Source organism: Vombatus ursinus, unplaced genomic scaffold (genome assembly GCF_900497805.2).
Source record: "Vombatus ursinus unplaced genomic scaffold, bare-nosed wombat genome assembly UNPS02000577.1, whole genome shotgun sequence".
Lineage (NCBI taxonomy): Eukaryota > Metazoa > Chordata > Mammalia > Diprotodontia > Vombatidae > Vombatus > Vombatus ursinus.
The window spans coordinates 28,546,774-28,571,698 of NW_020940355.1; the positions used below are offsets into that span (position 1 = coordinate 28,546,774).

The 24,925-nt window shown below is 37.2% G+C and overlaps 1 protein-coding gene across 1 annotated transcript in view; it reads left to right on the forward strand.

Moving 5' to 3' along the window:
• CPNE3 (copine 3) overlaps nt 1–24,575 on the forward strand; it is a 54,909-nt gene extending 30,334 nt beyond the window's left edge. Inside the window, exons 8-16 of the mRNA XM_027842934.1 lie at nt 4,873–4,971; nt 11,191–11,277; nt 12,451–12,510; nt 13,135–13,268; nt 14,543–14,597; nt 14,679–14,730; nt 16,104–16,237; nt 19,729–19,965; nt 21,422–24,575. Coding sequence (XP_027698735.1) covers nt 4,873–4,971; nt 11,191–11,277; nt 12,451–12,510; nt 13,135–13,268; nt 14,543–14,597; nt 14,679–14,730; nt 16,104–16,237; nt 19,729–19,965; nt 21,422–21,532 — 969 coding nt within the window. The 3' untranslated portion in view covers nt 21,533–24,575. The remainder of the gene's footprint in view (nt 1–4,872; nt 4,972–11,190; nt 11,278–12,450; nt 12,511–13,134; nt 13,269–14,542; nt 14,598–14,678; nt 14,731–16,103; nt 16,238–19,728; nt 19,966–21,421) is intronic.
• Nucleotides 24,576–24,925: the final 350 nt, after the last annotated feature.

Genomic DNA, 24,925 nt, shown 5'->3' on the forward strand with positions numbered 1-24,925 from the left:
CTAGAGAATTCCTGAGGAGGAAGCTGACTCCAGGGAAGTGAATCAGAGAGTCTGTAATAATGTAATATAGCTTTTTATCCTTATCTCTACCAATTCAGTGTCATAAACACTGTTTTCAATTTCACTCCATATTTCTGATGAAAAAAATCCAACCATTTTGTTAGTCTTTGTATTTAATTAGAATTCTCTTGCTTTGAGTTTAGGAATCTTTTAAGTGTATACTCTGTTTTAACCAAGGTGAAACACACAGACCAGTACTCAAGAAATGAGGGAGGTTTTGATATTTCCATTCATCATTTTCAGCAGAAAGTAGGATAATCTCATTTATTTAGGATTTTAGAACAGTAGGATGAGACTACAGAATAATCCAAAAGGAAGTGATTGACTGATGTCTGTCATCCTGGGATCAATGCTGCATAAACTCTTCTTAAAATTGAGTGACACAAAAAAGTAAATTAAATTTAGAGTTCTCTTTATGTGTTTCCAAGAATAGTTTTTCCCCTCACTCAAAAAGAACTCCAAAGTAATTCCATTGCAATTAATTTGGGTAAAGCAGGAATATATAGATTTGGAAACTACTATGTAAAAACTGTGCTCTATCTTGGATTCATAAAATTTTGTCATATGAGAATATATTTGATATCTAAAGTATTTTAGCCATCACTGGGAGTAATAACCTAGAAATAAAAGCAAATCCATAAAAGCAGCTTAACAATGTCTCTATGCAGCATTATATCTCTTGAATTTTTATTTTTTTCTCAAATAATGATAACTTGGGGCTCCATCCATAGGACCAGAGTAGACAGAGAATGTTGGAACTGCCCAAATTATGACTCTTCTTTTTCATTTCTAATGCTGTGTTAAAGATTAAATAATGCTTTTAAACTTTTCTGCTCACAGTGGCATGCTTAATGGGCTATTTTATTATAGTAAGTAAACTGGTTTTCTGAGCTTTCTCTAGTGAATGCCTCTCTTCATTTCAAAATCCCTCAGTTTGTGCATTCATAAAAAAATGTACAAACTGACTGCCTACATTGTCAGTTACATTTTTTTCTAAATTGTGTGTGTATGTGTGTGTTTGCAGTGAGTCTCAGAAAGTTTTATAGATCTGTGAGTCTTTCTGCTTTGAGGACTAACAGAAGTGAGCAGTTGAGGGGCTGGGGAGGAGAGTCTGCTGTGAAAATCAGCAGTGATTTCTGTACTGTATGAACTTGCCAAGTGTTGGGCTTTTAGCATGTATCATTTCCATAACATCAAGCAGACAGGAAGACAAATAATCATGCATGCTTGCCACCTTGCCAAGAATGTGAATGCATCAGTATAATGTTGTGGAGCTGTGTGGTGTGGGGGCTTTTTTATATATTTCTATATGTATGTCTTTAAATATGTGTGTGTGTATACTGTGCATGTGTTTAAATGTTAAACTTTGAATTTTGCAAGTACCGCTTCTGGTTGGTTGGTTGGTTGGTTGTCCATTCTCAAACAGGACCAAATGACATCATTGTGTTGGAGTCAAGTTACAGTGTGTCCGACAGTGGCTGATCAGACCAATATGAGCTCAGAATGCTCTACCACAGGTCGGGCACTAGTAGTCCATGTGAACATTTTGGGTGAATTCTCTAAATTTGTGCACCTCGAGTTTGTTTTGAGCTACTGTAATTCTGCTTTGCTTATAGAGCACAGCACCTTCTTTGATTAGAACACGCCATGCTGGGTGGTCCTGTGCCAGTATCTCTAATGTTATACAACCAATTCCAAAGTTCTTTTTTTTTTTTATTGCAGTAGAGTGAACTGTGTTTATTGATACACATGGAGCCTGAAAAAGAAACACAACATATTATTTCCAATCCCAAAGTTTTTTTTTTTTTTTTTAGGCAATTGGGGTTAAGTGACTTGCCCAGGGTCACATAGCTAGTGTTTGGTCTGAGGCTGGATTTGAACTCAGGTCCTCCTGACTTCAGGGCCGGTGCTCTATCCACTGTGCCACCTAGCTGCCCCTCCATTCCAAAGTTCTTAAGAGAGACCTTGAGAGTGTCCTTGTATCACTTCTTCTTAACCCATTATTGATAGACACTGACTAATGATATGATCCATGCATTTTTGAGGAGAAAAATGGGCAGAAATCCTATGGTGTTATTTTCACTGTATCTGGCCACATGCCAGTGAGTGTTGCAGAGTCATGTCTCCCTTAGCTCCCCTTTTTAAAAAATAAAGCCTATGAAATACACAGAAAGCTTCTCAGCTTTACCACTAATTTTCTTGCTGATTTTGGACAATTCACCTAATTTCTCTACATCTCAGTTCCCGTAGATAGGAAATGGAGACTGTCTTCCTCCCTTACAGGTAGGATGAGGAAATGAGATAATGCATATGAAAGTGTTTTGAAATTAGAAAGTGCTAGACAAACATAAAACATTAATTGGGGAGAGAAATCAGAATGTGCCACATCCACTGACTGTAGCAAATAATCACAAACTTAAAATTTTTTTTTTGGAGAGAAGTTAAGCTCCAGGGGAAACTAAACATATGAGCAGTTACTAAATCTTTATAACATTTTTCTTCTGTAAGTTCTTTTCTTTCCCAAAGCTTGTGTGTGAAATAGCATTTGTTGCCTGCAATTCTGAAAGTTTTCACTATTGGAAAACAATTGAAAACTTAAATAATTTTTTTAAAATTAGGATTATGTGGCATTTTGTATTTTTATTTTTAGAAGCAGGAAGCTTGAATTAAAGTCATTCGTTTTTCTTCTACTCTAGACTTTTAAGAAAAAAGTAAAAATTTTAGGCTTGGAAATAGAGTAAGTGGGGTAGAACAGGCAAAATGTTAGAAATATTGGTGGTCCTAAGTGTTAGAAGCGTCTTTCTGACTTTAAATAGTGTTGTGTGAAATCATCAGTTGTTGCATATTACACATTCAGAGACTTAGAGCTGTAGGGCATCATCAATGCCATGTAGTCCAACCCCTTCATTTCACAGATGAGAAACCGAGGCCCAGAGAAGTTAAGGGACTTGTCCAAAGTAACACAAGTTATTAAGTGGCAAAGCCAGAATTTGAACATAGGATCTCCAGTTCTAAATCCAGTCTGCTTTCCGTGGTAATGTGCTGACTGCCTTTACATTTTCTGTGTTTTCTTAGTCTCCTATAAGGAGGTTAAAGTTAGGAATGAAAGACCTCCTGGTAGGAGAGATGACCATCATTATAAAGAAAAGAAAAAAAATGACTTAATTTGGCTCTTGTAGAGCAGAGGTCACAGAAATGTTGGGGTAAAACCAAATTGCTTTTTAACTAAAGGATTTTCTTTTCTTTTTTTAAAAATTTAACTAAAGGATTTTCATGAGGACTACATATCCTAAGAGAATTCAGAGGTTTTCAAGGGGGTATTTCTTTTTTTTCTCTTTCTTTCTTTTTTTTTTTTTAGAGGCAGTCAAGGTTAAATGACTTGCCCAGGGTCATATAGCTAGTAAGTATTTGAGGCTGAATTTGAACTTGAATCCTCCTGATTCCAGGGCCAGTGCTCTACCCACTGTGTCACCTTGCTACACTTTCTAGGCAGTATTTCATAGATTACAGGTCATACAATATAGAACCACTATAGGAGAGACCTTAGTGATCATCTAGGCCAGACTTCTCATCCTTGTGTTCATTAATGCACAGGGTTCAAGACTGTTGCATCTCTGTTGTGTTCTAAAGCTGGGTAGGTAGGAGGCCTCTGCTCTTTTTTTTTTTTTTTTTTGGAGGCAATTAGGGGTTAAGGGACTTGCCCAGGATCATACAGCTAGTAAGTGTCTGAGGTGGATTTGAACTCGGGTCCTCCTGACTCCAAGGCTGGTGACCTATCCATTACTCTACTTTGCTGCCCCTGCCTCTGCTTTTATAGAGCAGTTTTTTCTGTTGCCAGGATAGACCCTCTCATCATTTCCTCCTATTCTGAATTTAGCAAGGCTAAAAAGGAAGAACCATGAGTAAATCTATTTAGTGCAAAATAGGCATTATATTATATATTCAGAAATATACTTAGTATATTATATTACTTATAGTCAGTATTGCTCATATTCAGAAAAAGTGGAAAATGGAGACTCTTGGCTATTGGAGCCCAGCAGATAAATGAAAGCCAAAGCTAAGACACTTAGCGTCTTCCCTATCAAAAGTTTTACTAACCTGAGCTGCACAGATGAAGATAAAAAGACAACCAACCGAGATCCCCCTTCAGTGATTTCGGTATTGATTTTCCGGCTTTCTTTTTCCTCTTGACAGTTTGGATTCTCAGTGTGACACTGATCAGGCCTTGTGCAGTCTAAATGATATCAGACAGGTCTCACTAGGGGAAAACCAGTGAAGCTGAATGGTTCATTGCTTAAGGTCTGATAGTATAATAATCTGTGTAAATACCCCAGCATTCTGGCTTTGCCCCCACCTTCCTTGGAAGTAGTGACTTCTTGGCTGCTGCCACAAGAGGATGTAGGAAAGGATGGAAAAGAAGATTAAAAACCAGCTTATTTTGCTACTTGTTAAAGTCTTTGAAAAGATTTTTAGTGGGAGAGGGGCAGTGGTATTATGTTTTAAAAAATGATACCAGGATTTTACTTATCTTTGCTCTCTTTGTCCTCGTACCATGGATGATTGAGATAGGTGAGTATTCAGATGCCTTTTCCATGGAAGCCGTATCCCAGTAGTTCAAGCTGTGTGTGTCGATAATTTGGCAGGGAGTCTGTTTTAAAGCTCTTGATTTTGTAAGTCTAATGACTAAATGCAAAGGTTTTGGCATCCTAAGAGGCAAAAGGTAGGTGTTATCAGATCACATTTATTCCCATATGCCCTTGTTAATCAGAGAGATGTTGATTTTTGTTTATTTTTAATTATCCTTAATTTCAGGTAGAGTGTTATGATTATGATAGTGATGGGTCACATGATCTCATTGGAACTTTTCAAACCACTATGACAAAACTAAAAGAAGCCTCCCGAAACTCTCCCGTGAGTAACTTTTTAAATTTGTATATACCTCTTTTATTTCGGTCTTGCATATGTAGCTGGGGTTTTTCGTTAGTGTGAATAACAGCCCTGCATATATCTTCCTTATAATTACATAGAATAATTTAAATCTTTATAAGTCTAGTAAAAGCACATGAGTGTGAGTTGGTATTCTTGCTTTATATTTAATTTTAGAGGTTCAGTCTCAGTTGACTAGTATTGTATTGCCTAGTGTGTATTGCCTAGTAGAATTTTTGTCATTGTTATAGCTCAAGCCAAGGGGATGCCATTTTTTTAAATAATGCAGTAGAATCTGTTTTTTGGGATGGATTTTATGTCTTCTGTTTGACTCTTCTGTCTATCTTTCCCTTCTCACCCAGGAGAACGATGGAATCAATGCTCATCATGGGTTCTAATATGAAGCATTTGCTCAGGGAGAGGTCTTGTTAGGAGATACATCTAGTTCAGCTAATTCCATTAAAAGGGTACCCATTTGGATGCCTTTACTCCAGTCTGATTATTTCCATTGAGGTCATTTCACTCTGTGGTAACCCAGCATAATTTTCTACAAAGCAGTTCCTGAAACAAATGTGTATTTGATCCACCACAGCTCATAATACTTTCTAAATAAAGCAAGTTAGTGCTTCCTTGGTAGTACAATGCAGCACTGGTTCCCTCCCTAGTCTGTTGCTTACTTTTCTGATTTGAATGGCATAGATGTGGAGTGTAAATTGCCTTTCTAGTCTCCTGATCTATTCTGTGAATATTTGTATTAAATGCCTACTAAGTATAGTAACTATGCCAGGCACTGAGGATCTAGAGACAAAAAGAGAATAATGCTTGCTTTTGAGGAGTTTACATTCTACTGAGGAAAACAGCAGGTCCATAGATAAGGCAGTGCAAAATAATTTCAAGATAATTTCAAGGAGGCACTAGTAATTAAGTAATTGGGGGGGAGGAGGAGGGAATAAGAAAAAGCCTTGTGTAGAAAGTAATACCTGAAATGAGCTTTGAAGGAAGCTAGAAATTCTAAAAGTGAGAAGTGATGAATAGTATTCTGCTCAGGGATCTGTGGAGGATAGGATAGGTAGATGGGCGGTCATAGTTTTCAGTAAGAGTATATAATTTTTATATTTGAGGTAGGCTCCTAAAACAATGGCTATAATAATATTGAGGTCCTTTTTTTTTTTTTAGAGCTCTCTATGTAACTGGGGGAAAATGAATTTTATAACATAGCTGGGCTAGATTTTCCCAATATGCATTCTTTCTGGCAGAGCTCTGAAAGAGAGAATGAGTGTTTTTTGGTTGTAAATGGCAAATTGTGGTGTTAATTTGTTCTCTTTGATCCTGAATCATTTCATCTCAGGCTCAGTCACCAGTAAACAAGGCAGAAGTGATTTGGAAAGAGGAAAAATTAATTTGGAACCGGTCAGGCTTTATGTGATGCCATTGACTTGGTGACCAGTGATGGGGAGTGTTGGTTCTGTGCTAGTCCAGTGTTTGTGATGATTTGCAAGTGATCCTGGTAGAATGCATTAGACTGAAAGGCATAAGGTCTTTTTGTCACATCACCATGTGGTTTTAATTAGTTGTTACATATTTGTGAACTCAAGCTTTTCAAACAGCTTCTTTCATACAAAACTGCTTCCAGCAATACCACAGAAATCTTTTGAGAAATTTTATCAACGAGAAATCATCAGATCTGAGGTAATGTTGTATCTCCATAAACAAGTGGTTGTTTGATATCACAACAATTAGCAGTCGTATTTCCTGCTGAATATCTAAGGCCAACATTTTGCTGTTTCATTTATCTTTGTATTTGGTTTTAACTAGGACCGAAAAGTAAAAAAGACTTAGAAGAGAAACATGTTCAGATATATATTCACTGTCCCTCCACCCCTCCCCCCCACCCCCAACATGAATTTCAAGAACCTGCCTTAGTAGGTAGAAGAATTCTCAGGACAAATATAGTTTTGATTTAATGAGACTTCATTAATACTAAAAACTTGCTTATTACTAAAAATACAAAGCACTGATATTGAAAAATTAACAAGTTGCAGAAAGTAGTGATGGGTTTGAAAACAAATGAGAATGTCAGAATTTAGCCTGGAAATCCAAGGAAGATCTTGCCAAACAAAGGAGTTAAATTTATATATATTACCAAGAGCTTGGTCATTCTCTCTGGGTTATTATGTATATCTTGGAGAATTAGGAGATGACCTGGTTTTGGGAAGCAGGTCTTGTCTGTGGCCAAATGTTTCTAATTCAGTTTCATCCAGCTTTAGCAGCTTATGTTTTCTAATATAGTAAAATTCCAGTTTATCCAGCATTTTATTGTGACCAAAATTCTATTAGGGATACGTCTGGAATTTACCCTATAATGTTAATTGCTTTTTGTAATGATGGTCCCAAGGGATAATCAAGATGCTGAAGTGTCTTTTGGACCATGAAGGCAAGATTAAATTTCATTTACCATCACCTGAATGTTTAGCATATTGTATTATATTCTGAAAGTCTGAAAAATGGTGATCCTATATATATATATAAAACTCTCAATTAGCCAAAGTCAGCTTTCTGACCAAACTAAAGGTACCACCATTCTTTCATTCTCCCAGGTTTGAAATTTTAGCGCCATCTTTTACATCTTCTTTATTATCACCCATATTCAGTTGCAGAATCTTTAAGACTTTACCTCTAAACTGTCATATGAGTTTTTCTTCTCTCCATTTCCTCTGTCACTGCCCTAGTTTACATCTTTATTACCTCTCCAGTACCTTCCTTAGGGCAGCTAGGTAGTGCAGTGGATAAAGTACTGGGCCAGAAGTCCGGAAGATTCATCTTCCTGAGTTCAGATATGGTCTCAGACACTTATTAGCTGTGTGACCTTGGGGAAGTCACTCAATCTTGTTTGTTTTAGTTTCCTCATCTATAAAATGAGCTGGAGAAGGAAATGGCACACTGCTCTATTATCTTTGCCAAGAAAACCCCAAATAAGGTCATAGAGAGATGGACATAACTGAACGTCATTTTAAAAAGATTATTTTTATTTCATTAAATATTTCCCAGTTACATGTCAAACATTTTTTAGCAATTTGGAGTGCCAAATCCTCTGCCTCCCTCCTGCCCCCCCTTCCCTTGAGAAGTCAAACTATTTGATTTCCATTTTATATATGAGGTCATGCAAAACATTTCCATATTAGCCATGTTGCAGAAGGAAATAAGGTAAGATAAAGAATTTGTTTTTTGTGAGGCAATTGGGGTTAAGTGACTTGCCTAGGGTCACACAGCTAGTATCAAATGTCTAAGGTCGGATTTGAACTCAGGTCCTCCTGACTCCAGGGCTGGTGCTCTATTCATTGTGCCGCCTAGCTGCCCCGAGAGAAAGAATTTTTAAAAAGCATCCTTCAATTTGTACTCAGAGTTCATCAATTTTCGCTCTGAAGGTGGATAGTGTTTTTCACCTTTAGATCCTTTGGAATTGTCTTGGATCATTATCTTGATCAGAGTAGCTAAGTCTTTCACAGCTGATCATCCTACAATATTGCTGTTACTGTGTAAAATGTTCTGATTCTGCTCACTTCACTTTGCATCAGTTCATATAAATCTTCCTAGGTTTTTCTGAAATCACCCTGCTTGTCATTCTTATAGTGTAATACTATTCCATCACAATCGTATGCTACAACTTATTCAGTTATTCCCCAATTGATGAGTATCCCTTCAATTTCCAGTTCTTTGCCACCACAAAAAGAGTTGCTATAAATATTTTTTGTACAGATAGGTCCTTTGATCTCTTTGAGTTACAGACTTAGTAGTGGTATTGCTGGGTGAAAGGATATGCACAGTTTTATAGCCCTTTGGGCAAAATTCCAAATTGTTCTTTCGAATGGTTGGAATAGTTTGCAACTCTACCACTGGTGTATTACTGTCCTAGTTTTCCTATATCCCCTCCAACATTTGTCATCTTTCTTTCCTGTTATGTTAGCCAATCTGACAGGTGTGAGGTAGTATCTCAGAATTGTTTTAATTTGTATTTTTCTAATCAATTGTGATTTAGAGCATTTTTTATGTGACTATAGATAACTTTGATTTCTTCTTCTGAAAACTACCTGTTCATTAGCTCTTCTCAGCAATACAGTGATCTAAGACAATTCTAAAAGACTCATGGTGGAAAATGCTATCCACATCCAGAGAAAGAACTGATGGAGTCTGAATGCAGATTGAAGCATACTATTTTCTCTTTCTTTGTTTTTTTTCATAGCTTTTTCCTTTTGTTCTGTTTCTTTCACAACATGACTAGTAGGGAAATATGTTTTACATGATTACATATGTATAATCTTTATCAGATTGTTTACTGTCTTGGGGAGGGGGGTTGGGAGGAGGGAAGGGAAAAGATTTGGAACTCAAAATCTGAAAAGAAATGAATGTTGAAAATTGTCTTTATAAGTAATTGGAAAAATAAAATACTATTTAAAAAATAAAAAAAAATAAAAAATAAGAAAACCCAAAAAACAAAAATTAACTGTTCATATCCTTTGACCATCACGTAGACTGTTTATCAACCAAAGTGGACTATTCTGTTCCCTGAACTTGACATGCACGTCCTGCTACTATACCTTTGTTTGTGCTATTCTCTACTTGGTACTTCTTATTTACAATCTCTAACTGTCAACAGCTTATCCATTCCAAATGCAATTCCCTTTAAAAAGTCTTTCCTGATTATCCAAAGGGTGTGATATTTCCTGTCTCTTATCTATCTTACCACTGTAATTGAAGTTCTTTTATGGCACTTATCATCATAAACTTTGATTATTTTTGTTCTTTTCTTAGCCTGATTATACTAGATCTTGATTAGTGTGGAGAAGAAATCTCCCGAAGGGATCACATTATTCAAATTTGCACTGCATATTTTCACTGGGTTATAACCAGTTACTACATTTTATATAAAACTCCTAATGGGAAGAGACTATTTTACTTATTTTCTTTGACTAGAATAATGCTTTGAATTGAATTAAGCTCACAGTAGGAACAGGGAACAGAAGCAAAAGACATAGTCTCTGACCTTAAGGAATTTACAGTTCAGTTGGAGAGGTAAGATTAACCCATGTTCAAATATTTCATTCATTCATACCTTCCTTCACAAAGTATTTATTCAGCACCTACTATGTCAGAGGCACTATTCCAGGTGCCAAGTACACAGAGACACAAATGAAAGTCCTACTCTCAAGGAGTTTATGTTTTACTAACAGGAGTGTGAGATGGGGATGAGATAACAATCATTCAGTGTTATATATAATTCAACACTAAATTGTATGATATAGAGGTCTGAAGGTGAAATCCAGCCACCTTTTTGCTTTTGTAAGACCTTCGAGAATAGTTTTTGCATTTTTGAATATATTTTTTAAAATGTACATTTTAAAAGTCTTATTGTATTTTAAAACATAAAAACCATTCTTGGCTGGGGCAGTACAGAAAGCCAGGCTGAGGCTGGATTTGGTCCTCTGGAAATAGTTTGCTGATCCTTGATATAGACTCTAAATGCAATGGGATTTCAGAGGACTGGATTACACAGGAAAGACTTTATGGATGAGTAAGTCTTGAGGGGATAGAAAGGACTTTTGGCGAATGGACAGAGGATATCTATTTGAAGAGAAGGAATCAAGTGAAGAGGGGACAAAAGGTAGAATGGAGGATAACAGAATTATCAGATTACAGATTGCATGTAAAATTCCCTTATATGATAGAATGGTTTACTCTACTCTTAATGAATGTATCTGATAATTTAAGAAAGCTCTTGAAGGCACTTGTGCTGTTTGGTAGAGATTCTTCAGTGTTCCTTGGTTCTCTAATAGTCACATGTTTCTTTTTCTTTTTTCTTTTTTTTTTTTTTTGGTAAAGCAATTGGAGTTAAGTGACTTGCCCAAGGTCACAACATGTTTCTTTTTCTAAGCAACTCATTTTGCTCTTTCTGGAATAGCAAAAATTATCCTGTTCTAAGGCAAATCCAATATTAGGCCTGTGCCAATTCCAGGAAAATTAACTATTAGTGATATTTTGCACATTTGATGAATATATAAAGCTATTTAGGGCTCAGGAGATTTTTGGCATAGGAATGAGAGGCATAATGTGGATAGAGGGAAAAATCATTCCTTAAATCCTTACCAAGACTTCTGGTGGGGTAATGGAATTTTTTTGTAGTTTACATTTATCTTTCAATTCCTGTAGGTTGAATTTGAATGCATAAATGAAAAAAAGAGGCTGAAGAAGAAAAGCTACAAAAATTCCGGTATCATCAGTGTGAAACGCTGTGAGGTCAGTACTAGTTGGGCTAATTGCTTTAATTTGAGGTCGGTTTGAAGAATTGTTCCCATTACCTGAACCAACACGCTATGTGTCTGGGCACCTGAATCTTTGACTTCTAGAAATTCCAGAAATTAAACATTGTGTTTTGAGATCTTCAGGGAGCAGAGGGGAATAGGGATAGTGAGTTACAACAAATTATTTTAAATGGCATGTTTACTTCAAGGGTCAAAACATCTCAGAAAGTATAGAGGCATTTGTCTAGAGGCCTGTGGGGCACTCTACATATTTGGTACTTTTCCAGCAGAAGGCAGACACACACTGTGACCTACCAGCCCTGCACACAGTGCCTGATGACCTGGCATTTTTCAAGCTTGTTGGAGTGTGAGTAGCCTGAACCAGTATTGTCCATGCTGTTAGTCTTTTCAAGCTGAGAAGATTTAATAATGATTATAATGTGAGGAGGAAAAATCTTTTTTTTTCCCTCAGGCTATGAGTTTCTGAGACTTCTTATTATATAAGAGAGTTGTTTCCTGATTGATTTGGTTGTGAAAACTACAAACAAAGCCCTTGTTACTTTACCCACTGTTAAGCTCCTAAAACCAATCATTTTTTTTTTCCCATTTTTGGTTGAGGTAACATTTCTATCGTGATGGTGGTAATGCCCTATTTTTGGAATTAAGATCATTCCATTAAAAGTAAAATGTAATCCTGACGTGTAATCCCACCTAGGACATCCCTGGGATGTTGAGCTAAGGTGCCGCCATTAATGTTAGAAGGTCTTTTAGTGGAATAAGAAATGCTGAAAGTACTGATAAGTAGAGGGCTGGCTTTGTGTGCTGAAATCCAACCAGAATGGAGTGAGTTGGCATAGCATTAAATTTGTGTTTTACTAGGGAATTGGCAAAGAAAGTAAGGTAAAATGGAATGGCTTTGCAAATACTGTAACATGAGTCTTTATTCCCATGTATTTGGAAAGAGGTATAAATTCAGGGATAGAGGGACTAGTGAAACAGAGACATCTTAGACTAGAATTTAGCACTAATTTGCATGTATTTACATTTTACCTTTATTCAGTTTGGTTCAGCAAGATTAATTTATGTCCTCTTCAAAACCTAAGTGAATAGAACTCCTTGTTCTGTATTTTACAAAGGGAGGGTTTTAACTTTAAGTCTCTGTGTTTAGATTACAGTGGAATGCACATTCCTTGACTACATCATGGGAGGATGTCAGCTGAATTTTACCGTACGTGAAATAAATTTCAATGTATATTGAGCTGGGTTTTATAGGGTGGGATGTGATACAAAGACTTTACTGCCTGTCTTATAACTGTTTTTGTTTGTTTGTAACTGAATGTGTGACCAGATTTTCTATAAATTCATTAAATGTGTTCTGCCCAGACCCAATTTCTGAGCTTGTCATAAGCTTTCTGTTTTATGAACAAGAAAATCTGTCATTCCTGAGAGCAAGCAGACATGTATAGAATCTGTGCTCATTCAGTAATAAACAGAGTAATTCAGAGGACTGTTAACTGAAAACAGCAACAGTTGCAGCAAATCCACCAAGTTAAAGGCTGAGTGCAATAGAAATTCACTATTTAAGGCTTCTGGAATAATAGCAATAGCAGGTATGTATTTATTTCATGCAAACAATTTGAGAGATAGTTTCATGATGAGGCCAAGAAATGCTCTCTTTAAACACTCTGATTTAATTGTCTACAGAAATGCCAAGACACATGCTTGCTCTTAGGGCACGTCAGTAACAGACTTAGAGAACAATGGGTTTGGTGCAGGAAATTTCTCCTGAGGTCAAGCACTGACTTCTGTGCCTTCTAGCCTTGGTAGGTGTTAACACTCTTGTTTATTGCAGGTGGGAGTAGACTTCACTGGCTCAAATGGTGATCCGAGGTCTCCTGACTCTCTTCATTATATCAGCCCCAATGGAGTTAATGAATATTTGACTGCTATCTGGTCTGTTGGGATGGTCATTCAGGATTATGATGCGTAAGTCTCCACTAAAATCCCATCTTTTGCAGGAAGCCTTTCCCAACCCCTCTTACTTCTGGTGCCATTTCTCTGTTATTTCCCATTTGTCCTGAACATAGCTTGTTTGTATATATTTGTTTGCATGTTGTCTTCCTGTTAAATAGTGAGCTCCTTGAGGGCACAGGCTGTCTTGCCTCTCTTGTGTCCTTAGTGCTTAAGTACAGTGCCTGGTACATAGGAGGCAGTTAATAAATGTTTATGGATTGATTTTAGAAAAATCCTGGCACATAGAATGTGCTTCATAAATGTTTGTTGATTGATTGATTGTAGAATAATGATGACACTGATTTTTATAGCTGCCCAGAAAAAAATCACCTGCTTTTGTTTGGTTCATTCACTTGAAAAGTATATTCAGTGCCTGCTGTGTGCCAGGTCCTGTGCTAGGCATTAGAGACAAAAAGTGAAAAATTGGAAGAAATGGGGTAGAGTGGATAGAGCTCTGGACTTGGAATCAGGAAGATCTAAATTCAGATTTTTTTTTGTTTGTTTTTTTGTTTTTCTGGCTAGACAATGGGGTTAAGTGACTTTCCCAGGGTCACACAGCTAGTAAGTGTTATGTGTCTGAGGCCGGATTTGAACTGTCTCTAACCTGAATCCACTGCACCACCTAACTGCCCCTATTTTTAAAAAATAATTAGTTTATTTATTTTTAGTTTTCAACATTCACTCCCATAAGATTTTGAGTTTTAAATTTTCTCCTTCTCCCACTCCCCTCCCCCCGTCCTCCCCAAGACGGAGTGCAATCTGATATAAGCTCTGCTTATGCTGAGTTCAGATTCTTTAGATGTTTACTTAGATGTGTGACCCTGGACAATCCACTTAATCTGTCTGGACCTCGGTTTCCTTATTTGTAAGGTAAGGGTGTTGGATTCCGTTCCCTCTAAGGTCCCTTTCAACTCTAAATATGATGCTACAAAGTAGTTTCTGCCCTCATGGGATTTGCATTTCAGGGCAGAGACTATTTAATTTTTGTCTTTGTACCTATAGGACCTAGCAGGGTATCTGATGGCTTATAGTACACCACTCAATAATTTCCTTTTAGTAGTTTCTCTTTATAGATGGGTGAGCATTAGAAAGAGTTCTGTGTTGTAAATTTCTTTCTAGTTCTGTTAGTTCTACAGTAAACGTGTTTTTATTTTTTCCATTGGCTCTTTCTGTATGTTCAAAGCTGATTAATTTGCCTGATATTTAAAGAGAGTAAAACATTTCATATTGTTAAATCTTATTTTTAGTGATAAGATGTTTCCAGCCTTTGGGTTTGGGGCCCAGATACCTCCCCAGTGGCAGGTAAGAAGTCTTTTTACTTCTAGAGTACCCCACTTACTGAAATATGCAGAAAATCTTATTCTTTCATTTGTGTGTTGACAGGTATCACATGAATTTCCCCTAAACTTTAACTCAGCAAATCCCTTCTGTAATGGTAAGTTTTCATAATTAACATAAAGATCTTAAGCTGAAAGTCTCAGCAACACTGATTTTTTTCATCGCTTGAACAACCTTTTCTTTTTCTTTGAAAATTTTACATTTGGTTGTAGAGAAAAAAAAGCAGAGTAGCAATAATTTCTGTGAAATTTTTAATACTAAATTATGTAAGCTGAATTAGAAAAATTGCATTATCATTCTTTTGATTTTAGGTCAAATAATGAAAATATTTATAATATTGAAAACTATCCAAATCCTGGCAGGAAATATTATTATGGGTCATATTGTTGTTGATATCATTTTATGTTTATATTGAATTTTTTTGGGGGGGTGAGGCAATTGGGGTTAAGTGACTTGCCTAGGGTTACACAGCTAGTAAGTATCATGTGTCTGATGCCAGATTTGAACTCAGGTCCTCCTGACTCTGTGCTGGTGCTTTATCCACTGAGCCACCTAGCTGCCCCTGCATGTTTGACTTTTTTTTTTTGCTTTTTGGTGAGGCCATCAGGGTTAAATGACTTGCCCAGGGTCACACAGCTAGTCAGTGTTAAGTGTCCAAGGCTGGATTTGAACTCAGGTCCTCCTGACTCCAAGGCCAGAGCTCTATACCAGCTGCCCCTGCATGTTTGACTTTTTAAAGCTCTTGAATATACATGTTATTTTGACTAGGCATGACAAAAACTGTGATGACTAGAAGGACCAGTCCTGTGATTTTGCTGGTTTAGGGAACTCCAGGATGAGAAAACTCCCTCTACCAATGTAGGTTGTCACCTTCTCTGCAATTATAGCCTTAGGGAGTTGCCTAGAGCTCTGAGAAGTTGAATTCCTTACCTAGGTTCACATAGCCAGTATGTATCAGAGGTAGGACTGGAACCTAGGCCTCTGCACTGTCAAAAACAGCTCATCAGTCAATATACCATGGTGCCTCTCAGTTATAAGTGGTCCAGTGCAATGAATGTTTTCCAAAATGTGTTTCAACATAATGTGCTCTCTAAAAAGAAAAAAAGTCTGTGTGTGTTGTATATCTTTACACTTGAGCAATACTTTGGTATCCTAAAGGTAAAGAGATCCCCACACTCTTGGTTGTAGATAAGGAAATTTCTTTCCTTATTTTAATTTGACACTGAATCTAAGTTTCATAGAAACCTGTTTCATTGGCTATTTCATCCCCAAAAGGAAGGTTGTAATTTGATGAAATTGTAAGCTGACAAACTAAAAGCAATTACTGCTTTCTTTCAAAAGGGTGGTATTCCTTTCATTACTCTCATTAACAGGTGTTTACAGGATCTGAATTGAAAAGCTAGCTGAGGAAGAGAGTCTTGTAGATTACTGATGTACTTGATGACAATTAACCCTGCTTTTGTTCGCTAGGAATACAAGGCATCATAGAAGCATATCGGACCTGCCTTCCTCAGATAAGACTTTATGGGCCAACTAACTTTTCTCCAATAATAAATCACGTGGCCAAGTTTGCTGCTGCAGCCACACAGCAACAGACGGCTTCGGTAAGTGGGCTGTTGTGGGTCAGAGGGCGTATTTCCCCCTTGGTCATGGCTTTTATGATGTGGAAACAGTGGAAAGAATGCTGGATTTGGGGTCAGAACACCTGAGCTTGAACCCCAGCTCTGCCACATACTACCCATGGGACAGACCATGTCATTTAATTTTTTCTGGGCCTCAGTTTCCTCAACTTTAAAAAAGGAGTTGAACTAGATGACCTGTAAGGTTCTGTCTGGTTCTAAAGTTATGATGATAGAATTTGTTTGTTAACTATGAATGTTTGGTTCAAAGGTTTTGTTTTTCTTTTTTTTTCTCACTGTGGGGAAATGGGGAGGAAGAGGGGAACTGGGGATAGAGTTGTCAAAAAAAAGAAAAAAAGGAAGGAAGGAAGGAAAGAATCCTGAGTTTTAGCAAGCTCCACAGTAGGATGAAGGTCTGTCTCAGTGAGGACAATCTCTGACCCATGACCATTTTGATGTAACATCTCTTTATGAAGGAAGGAGGGAACTCACCCATGGGAGAAGGGGAGAGCCTAGTGGAGGTATATCCCAATGTTAGAAGGCCACAGGGATGGTTGAATGTTCTGGGGTGAGGAGGCCCCAGGTGCTGGGGGAAGTTCCAGGATGAGAATGCAACAGAGGCAGGATTTTGAAGCCCAGAAAGTCAGAAACAGGGCCAGGAGGGGAATGCATGGCTATCTCTGGCCCATAGCAATTTTGGTGAAATTCTTCTTTTTTTAAAAAAATTTAATTTATTTTGTTTTTAATTTATGAAATAAAAAGGCCCTTCTATAACATAATATAATAAACTGAAGATTTATTATATACAGTTTGCTATTCTTTTAAGTATATAATAAAATTATCATGTAAATTTCTTTTTTCTCTCATCCACCATCCCAGAAAGCTACCATTAGACACAAATGTGTTTATGCGTAAAATCATTCTATATGTACTTCCATTTATCAGTTCTTTCTTTGGATGCAGGTAGTGTCTTCCTTCATATGTCCCTTGTAGTTAATTTGGGTATTTATAATAGTCAAAATGACTTAACTGCTCGAAGTTGTTCTTAACACAATATTGCTGTTACTGTATATAATGTTCTCTTGTTCTTTATGAGAAGCCAGTGACCTTCCAAGAGCCATTCTCCTATGGATAATTGATCAAAGAATGTGAAAAGTAGTTCTTTTTTATTTTTTTATTTTTGGCTAGGCAATGGGGTTAAGTGACTTGCCCAGGGTCACACAGTTAGTAAATGTTATGTGTCCCAGGGGGGATTTGAACTCAGGTCCTCCTGACTGTAGGGCCAGTGCTCTATCCACTGTGCCTCCTAGCTGCCCAACAAGTAGTTCTTAAAGGGATTGGAAACAATTACTAATCTTGTCGAGTACCTGGCCCTTAATCAGTTTGTTAAATTAAATAAATTGAATTTAAAAAAATTAAATAAATTAAAATTCCAAATCACAAATAATGGGGGGCAAACAAGCATTTATGAGCCCCCACTATGTGCTGGGCACTGTGCTAAGTGCTTTTAACAAATATTGTCTCATTTGATCCTCATGACAACTTTTTACAGCTAAGGAAACTGAGTCAAACAGATTAAGTGACTTACTCAGAGTCACACAACTAATAAGTATCTGAAACCAGTTTTGAACTCTGGTCTTCCTGACCCCAGGCCCACTGCTTTATCCATTGTACCAGCTAGAAATATAAGTTAAAAACAACTGAAGTTTTGATTCAAATTAATACCCAGCAAAATGGCAAAGATGACAAAAGACAGAGGTAACCATTGTTTCAAGAGCTGCAGGAAGATGGGCACACTCATAAACTGTTGGTGGAGTTGTGAATTGATCTATTTTGGAAAGCAGTCTGGAAGTGTGCCAAAAATTGACCCAGAGATCCCATTACTAGGTAGGATGTCAAAGAGAGAAAGACCCATATGTACAAAGATAATTAGGCAGAATCTTTTTTTTTTTTTTGGTAGTAAAGAACTGTAAATAAAATGGATATCCATTATTGGTATGTGAATATAATGAAATATTAAGGCTAGAGAAACAACTATTCTGAGAAATATAGAGAAAAATGGGAAAAATATGTGAACTGATATGGAGTCCAATGTGGAGTGAAGCAGCTGCTATTTGGCAGTAGGAGTGTTGGATTTGGAGCCAAGAAGATCTGAGTTCAAATCCTACCTCGAACACTTAAATAGCTGTGTGACCCTGGGTGAGTCACTTAATCCTGTTTGCCTTAGTTCCTCATCTGCAAAATGAGCTGGAGAAGGGAATGGCAAACTGCTCCCCACATGGGGTCATGAAGTGTGGAACACAACTGAACCAACTAAACAATAACAAAAGTTCACAACTTCCTCCTGAGTGAGTACACTGTACCGTTAGTATATTTACTTCTTAAAACTAGGAAGTGATTTTTTTCTTTTTCTTTTTCTTTATAGAAATACTAGTTTGTTTTGCCTTTTCTGGCAGTGAGGTAGCAAGGTGGAATTCTGTCAGTGCTTAAGGTATGGGACCCTCAGGAAAAAACCTATTTTATGGGCTGTTATCATGGATCTTTAAAAACCATGCCACTTTAAATAACCTTTCTCTTGCTTTCTGTACCAAATCAATCTGTTGTCTGAGGATCTTAATAGATTTTATTCCAGGGTTATTGCAGCAATAGGGAAATAGTGGGAAAGAGATGAAGTAACTTTAGTAGCATATATAACAGCAGAGGAATTTGTGATAACTTTTTGTTTTGTTTCTGTTGGGTTCTGTGTGCTAAATGGATACCACCTCTTCTCTATGCTTATTATTATTATTATTCATTTTTAATTAATTTTATTATTATTGCTACTGTTATTAATAGCTGGCATTTATTTAGTGCTTTAAAGTTGGGAAGTGCTTTACAAAGATAATCTAATTTTATCCTCACAAGAATTCTAGGATCTCGGTGTTATTGGTTTGTTTGTTTTTTTCTCCCTGTTATTGTTATCACCATTTCAGATAAGGAAACTGAGGTAGACAAAGGTTAAGTAACTTGCCTAGGGCCACACAGCTAGTAAGCATCTAGGGCAGCATTGGAAGTCAGATTTTCTTTTTTTTTTTTTTATGAGGCAATTGGGGTTAAGTGACTTGCCCAGGATCACACAGCTAGTGTCCAGTGTCTGGTCTGAGATCACATTTGAACTCATGTCCCTGTGACTCTGAGGCTGTCACTCTATCCACTGCACCACCTAGCTGCCCCAATAAGGGGCTGGACTAGTTGGCCTCTCCCCTTCTGGGGTTTTTTTTAGGCAATTGGTGTTAAGTGATTTGCCCAGGGTCACATAGCTGGTAAGTGTCAAGTGTTTGGTCTGAGGCTGGATTTGAACTCAGGTCCTCCTGGGAAGTCAGATTTTCTTGATTGCAGATCCAGTGCTCTATCTACAGTATCATCAAGCTGCCTAGCTTGTCCTTGATGACAAACCATTTGATTATGAAGGTAACAAAGCTTGTCTTATTTAACAGCAATATTTTGTGCTCCTGATCATCACTGATGGTGTGATCACAGACCTTGATCAAACCAGGCAGGCCATAGTGAATGCTGCCAAACTCCCAATGTCCATCATCATTGTTGGTGTTGGAGGGGCAGATTTCAGTGCGATGGAGTTTCTTGATGGTGATGGCGGAGCCCTGAGGTCCCCAACTGGCGAGACTGCTATCAGAGACATTGTTCAGTTTGTTCCTTTCAGACAATTCCAGAATGTGAGTATTGCCATTTTACATTCTTCTCCTCTTTCCCCCCTCCCCCACCTCTTCCCCCAAATCTGTGGAGCCGAGTGTCCTGACTGAAGGACCTCTGTGTTGTTCCACAGCCAGCCAATTGACTAGATGCCCATGCTGGGGGGTGGGGGTGGGGTACAAGTCACATTCTTCAGCAATCTTGAGTATACCACTTTTCTCATACAGTTCTTGAAATTTCTATGCCTGTACTCATTTGCAGTGCTTTTGTGCAGTAAGAATCATGCATCCTCCATGTTTTTGAAGTCTCTGCCAGTTTTCTTCCAGAGACTACTTTGATACATTCCAACGACTGTAGTCTCAACCATAAGACCAAGAAGGAGGTGGTCTAGTAGATCCCTTAAATTTTTCTGGGCCATTGCAGCAATACAACAGGAAGCCCATTTTTCTAATCACTAGAACAGGGATTAGTAACCTTTTATTCCCCCATCGTGACCCCTTTGGCAGTCTGGTGGAGCCTTTTTTTCCATAGAATAATGTTTTTAAATGCATAAGATAAAATATTTGGGATTTAAGAGAAAGCCAAAGATAAGTGAAAATAAAGATGTAATTGTCTTCCCATCCAAGTTCTGGAACCCCTGAGTGCTAGGTTGCAACAGATTAGGACCCTAGGTTAAGAATCCTGCCCTAGAAGGTTTGGCAATTTCTTCCCAGGTTTGTATGGCATTTGTTTACATTTCCTAGTGTAAAGATAAGGCGAGGAAGACTTTCACTCTTTCTATGTGTATGTTTTAGACATGTATTTTTTTCTTTACCTTTCATACCTTTCATAGTTCAAATATTCTAGCTGCAAATCGCATTTTCTTATTGGAATTAAGCTTGCTAGAAGTAACTGAGGAAAATGTTTAATTTATTTTCTTATAATGATCAGTTTTCATATGGAAATATGTTTTACATGATTGTACATATCATATCTATACATACCTATATCAAATTGCTTACCATCTTAGGGAGGGAGAGGGAAGTGAGGGACAAAATTTGGAACTCAATTTTAAAAAAATGTTAAGAATTGTTTTTACATGTAATTGGAAAAAAACATAATACTGTTAAAAAAACGCAATGATCAGTTTTCTTTCAAGTTTGTTGCACAGTCTGTGCGTAACAGTTTTCAGTTACCTATTAATTTTCAATTCTAAGGAAAACAAGTCTGGACTGTTGTTTTTCCAGTCCTGTCACAAATGATGGCATGAAAAAAGAATGCATAGTGTTTTGCTTTTTTAAAAAAGAAGCCAACAAGGCCTCTAACTTATCCTGCTCCTTATCTTGATGATCCCAAGACAAGAAATGGGTCTCGAGCCACAGAGGGGAGAACATGGAATTTTTTAGTGTAGTATCTTGTCTAAGTTAAGGTGCCTAATGTGGTGTTTAACTGTATGGTCACTAATGAGGACACTTGCTTGTTTTCTTTTTTTTAAACAAGGCTCCAAAGGAAGCCCTTGCTCAGTGTGTTCTGGCAGAAGTTCCCCAACAAGTAGTGGGTTACTTTAACACGTATAAACTCCTCCCTCCGAAGAATCCTGCTACAAAGTAATGGAGACAGCTCAGGAGAATTCCTGTGTGCCAGGTGGAGCTGTGGGTTCATCATCTCCCGAAAATGCATTCACCAGGGTCGGTTTTTGTGGCCCCTTATGGTCTCTCTGTGTGTGATGTGATTCTTTTTTTTTTTTTTTTTTTTAACATGGAGCCATATCTGTTTAATGCATTTCTTTCAGAATATCATTTTTGTATATGCTTGTGATTTCTTTTTGTAAACCTGAAGAGTGAATGTCTGTATAATCAATTTAGTGACTGGTAATTGGTAAGAATTGACTGAGGCATGGTTGGGTTAGAAAGTGGCAGTAAGATGATTTTGCTTTACATTAATTGGATATGAATGTGATGAAGCCATTTAACTCCCACCCTTGATCAAGATAAAGCTGTTTAGCTGAGATGAGTTGGGGTTACTTTAACTGGTCCTTCTTATACCTCATTATAGCCCATAGAGTGTCAACTTTCTTCACTTGCCTTTACCCAGTGCTGCAGTCTACAAGCCACATCGTTATGTAAATTAATGCTTTTGCCTCGAGGGGAAGACACAGACTTACTTTCTTATTAAACAATCACCGAATAGATACCTGTTATAGACAAACAATTCTGTTGACTTTTTTTGGGGGCTCTTTAAAAATGATTTTTTTCATCATAGAAGATTCTGAAAATGATCAGGTTGAAAGTGGGTCTTGTTCTTAAACTGCTTCGGGCAAAATGGAAGATTCTTTAGAAATTAAGACAATAGCTTTTGTTCTTATTGCTGTGGTGCCAGATCTGCTCTGTTGGTAAGGAGTTCAGCTCATGTTAGCCTGTGTTTTGTGAGCCTGTTTGAGGCTCACAGGTTTGAGGCTGGTAAATCAAGTGGTCTGATGAGAAGTTGACTCATGAGCCACAATGAATTTAGGAACCGGCTTAGTGTCCCCCACTTTCCTGAAAGCCAGATAATCTTTCCTTCTTCCTGTAGCTCACTTTACACTTTCTTACGCACCACATGTTAATCCGTGCTAGAGGCAATCACTTTTGTCTCATTATGCAATATTTTTTAAGAGAGATTTTCTTGAGGGAAATAGTGGTTTCCTACCAATTAACCTATCATTTTATAAGAATATTATTTTTTAGTCACAGGATGTGTCCTACCTTCAAGCATAAAATCTTTTGGAATTAAAAAAAATTTGTTTTTGAGTCATCAACCCCATTTGAGAAGTCTTTTAATGTGTATATTATAAGCCTTTGAAGGCTTTGTGGTAATGGACAGAAAACCAGCCTCAACGCTGAAGATGCCTGGGTTCGAGTCTCACTTTGGAAATATACAGTATATGTGACAAATTGCTTCAACTTTCAGTGCTCTGGGTAGCTCTCTCAGACCATATGTTTCAGAGAAGGAGTTAACCTGCACTGGTGAAGGGAGTTTCCTCTAACAACCAAATCACAGGGCCAGTCTCTATCTCTATGTTGTTTTTACTCAAAATAGAATCCTCTCCATTCTGAAGGCTGTTTTTCCAGAATATATTGTGTTAGAGCATATTTCCTTTTCGTGAATTGCTTTGAAAAAATACCCAACATCAAAACTCCGGCCATATCTAATACCATCAACATATGTATATACAAAATAGCATTAAATCCATTAACATATATGTATTTATAAGCCCATTATCATGTACTTATACATATTAAAAGTGCAACACTGAAAACCAGTATATATTTTACATGAAAATAAAGTGTGTGTGTGTGTGTGTGTGTGTGTGTGTGTGTGTTAATGGTTTTTAGTGTTGGTCCAAATATACATGTATAAAAAAGGTTATATCCTTTATTCTAGCTTTTTAGTCTTGTTGAAAAGCCTCCAGCACCTGGGTCTAGTTTTATACACCTTCATTGCAATATGGAAGAGAGGACTAGGGCTTAACAGACCCTGCTTCTTTAAAATGACTGGACAATTCAAGCAGAGGTTCTTCTTTCTTACTGCCACGTTGTGTTTGACTGAGTAGACTAGCTGACTGGCCTTGTAGAATTCCCTGTAAGTCTTAGGGACTGGGCAAACCACTATTAACCAATACTCACCTGACTAATAGTATCTTACTTCTTGTGGCCTTATATCTTGTTGGCAATCCTTTATTTAGACTGTATCCCTGCTGTGGAGTGACTAATTGGTCATTCTTTACTGGCTTGGGGCTTGAATTATGTGGAAAATGGCCACCAATTTTTCTACTTCATTTAATCAACAATCAATTAACATTTATTAAGCACCTAATATGTATCAGACACTGTGCTAAGTGTTGGAGATGCAAAGGAGAATGGAACATTTAAATGAAACACAGTCATTTAAATCACCCAGGTTACAAGGTCAGGGATACCATGGAAAAAGCAGATTTAGACTGTTTCTGTTTCTGTAGCATTCCTTTACTTGGAATATTCCTCTCAAACAATCTGATGCCTTTGAGTTCATGGTCAGATGCTGCTGAGGCAGAATAAGGTGTCGTAAGGTAAATACTTGCCTGTTTTATGTATGTATTGAGTTAAAAGCATTTACACTTATATTTTCATCACTTTATGAAAAACATGTAGTTTCAATAACCCAACCCCTTTCTCTTGTGCCACATTTGGATTGAGTTTTGTATTTGAAATAATCTCTCCTTTTTGCATTCATATTTCTAAAGAGGATATTGTGGGATTGATTATAGGGTGTCTTGAGACCAAATAGATCGTGTTATCTTAACAGCTGTGCAAATATCCAGATGAGAAATATATCCCCAGAGCTGTTTCCTGACCAAGGTTTTTGTTTTGAGAAAACTGTACACAAACTAGCCTAGCTAGTTTGTGCCACCTTGTGGTAAAACTTCAGAAATGAAATATTATTATGAACTTGGGAAATGTAAATCTCAGACCAGTGATTCTCAGACTTTTAGTTTCATGGTCCCCCAGCTGGTTTTGAAAGTGAACTTGATACTCATACCTTCTTATTCTGTATTTTTAATGCACTTTTCATATCTCTTCCTTTACTTATTTGGAAATTTATTTTCTTAAAACAATAATAAAAACAAAAAACAAAACACTCTTACTCTTATTTTTTGCAAAATTTCTTGTAATATTCATGATGTGCCAGGGTAATTATACTGCAGGGTAACCTAATACTTTGATTGAGAATCAGATTTAGACTATTCATGTGTTTTTATAAAAGTTGTATTTGCTAATATATGGTTATATATAATAGTCTCTAATATATGGCCACAAGTTTTAAATGTATCTTCCCTTTGATTTATGATAAAGTTAATTCTAGATGTAAGCAGTATGGTGTCTTGGTTTCATTATGGTCCTGATTGAATCTCTTCTCCCTCTCTGCATGATGCCCAAACAATGAAAGAAAGGAAAAGGAAAACTTTTTTTTTTTAGGCAATTGGGG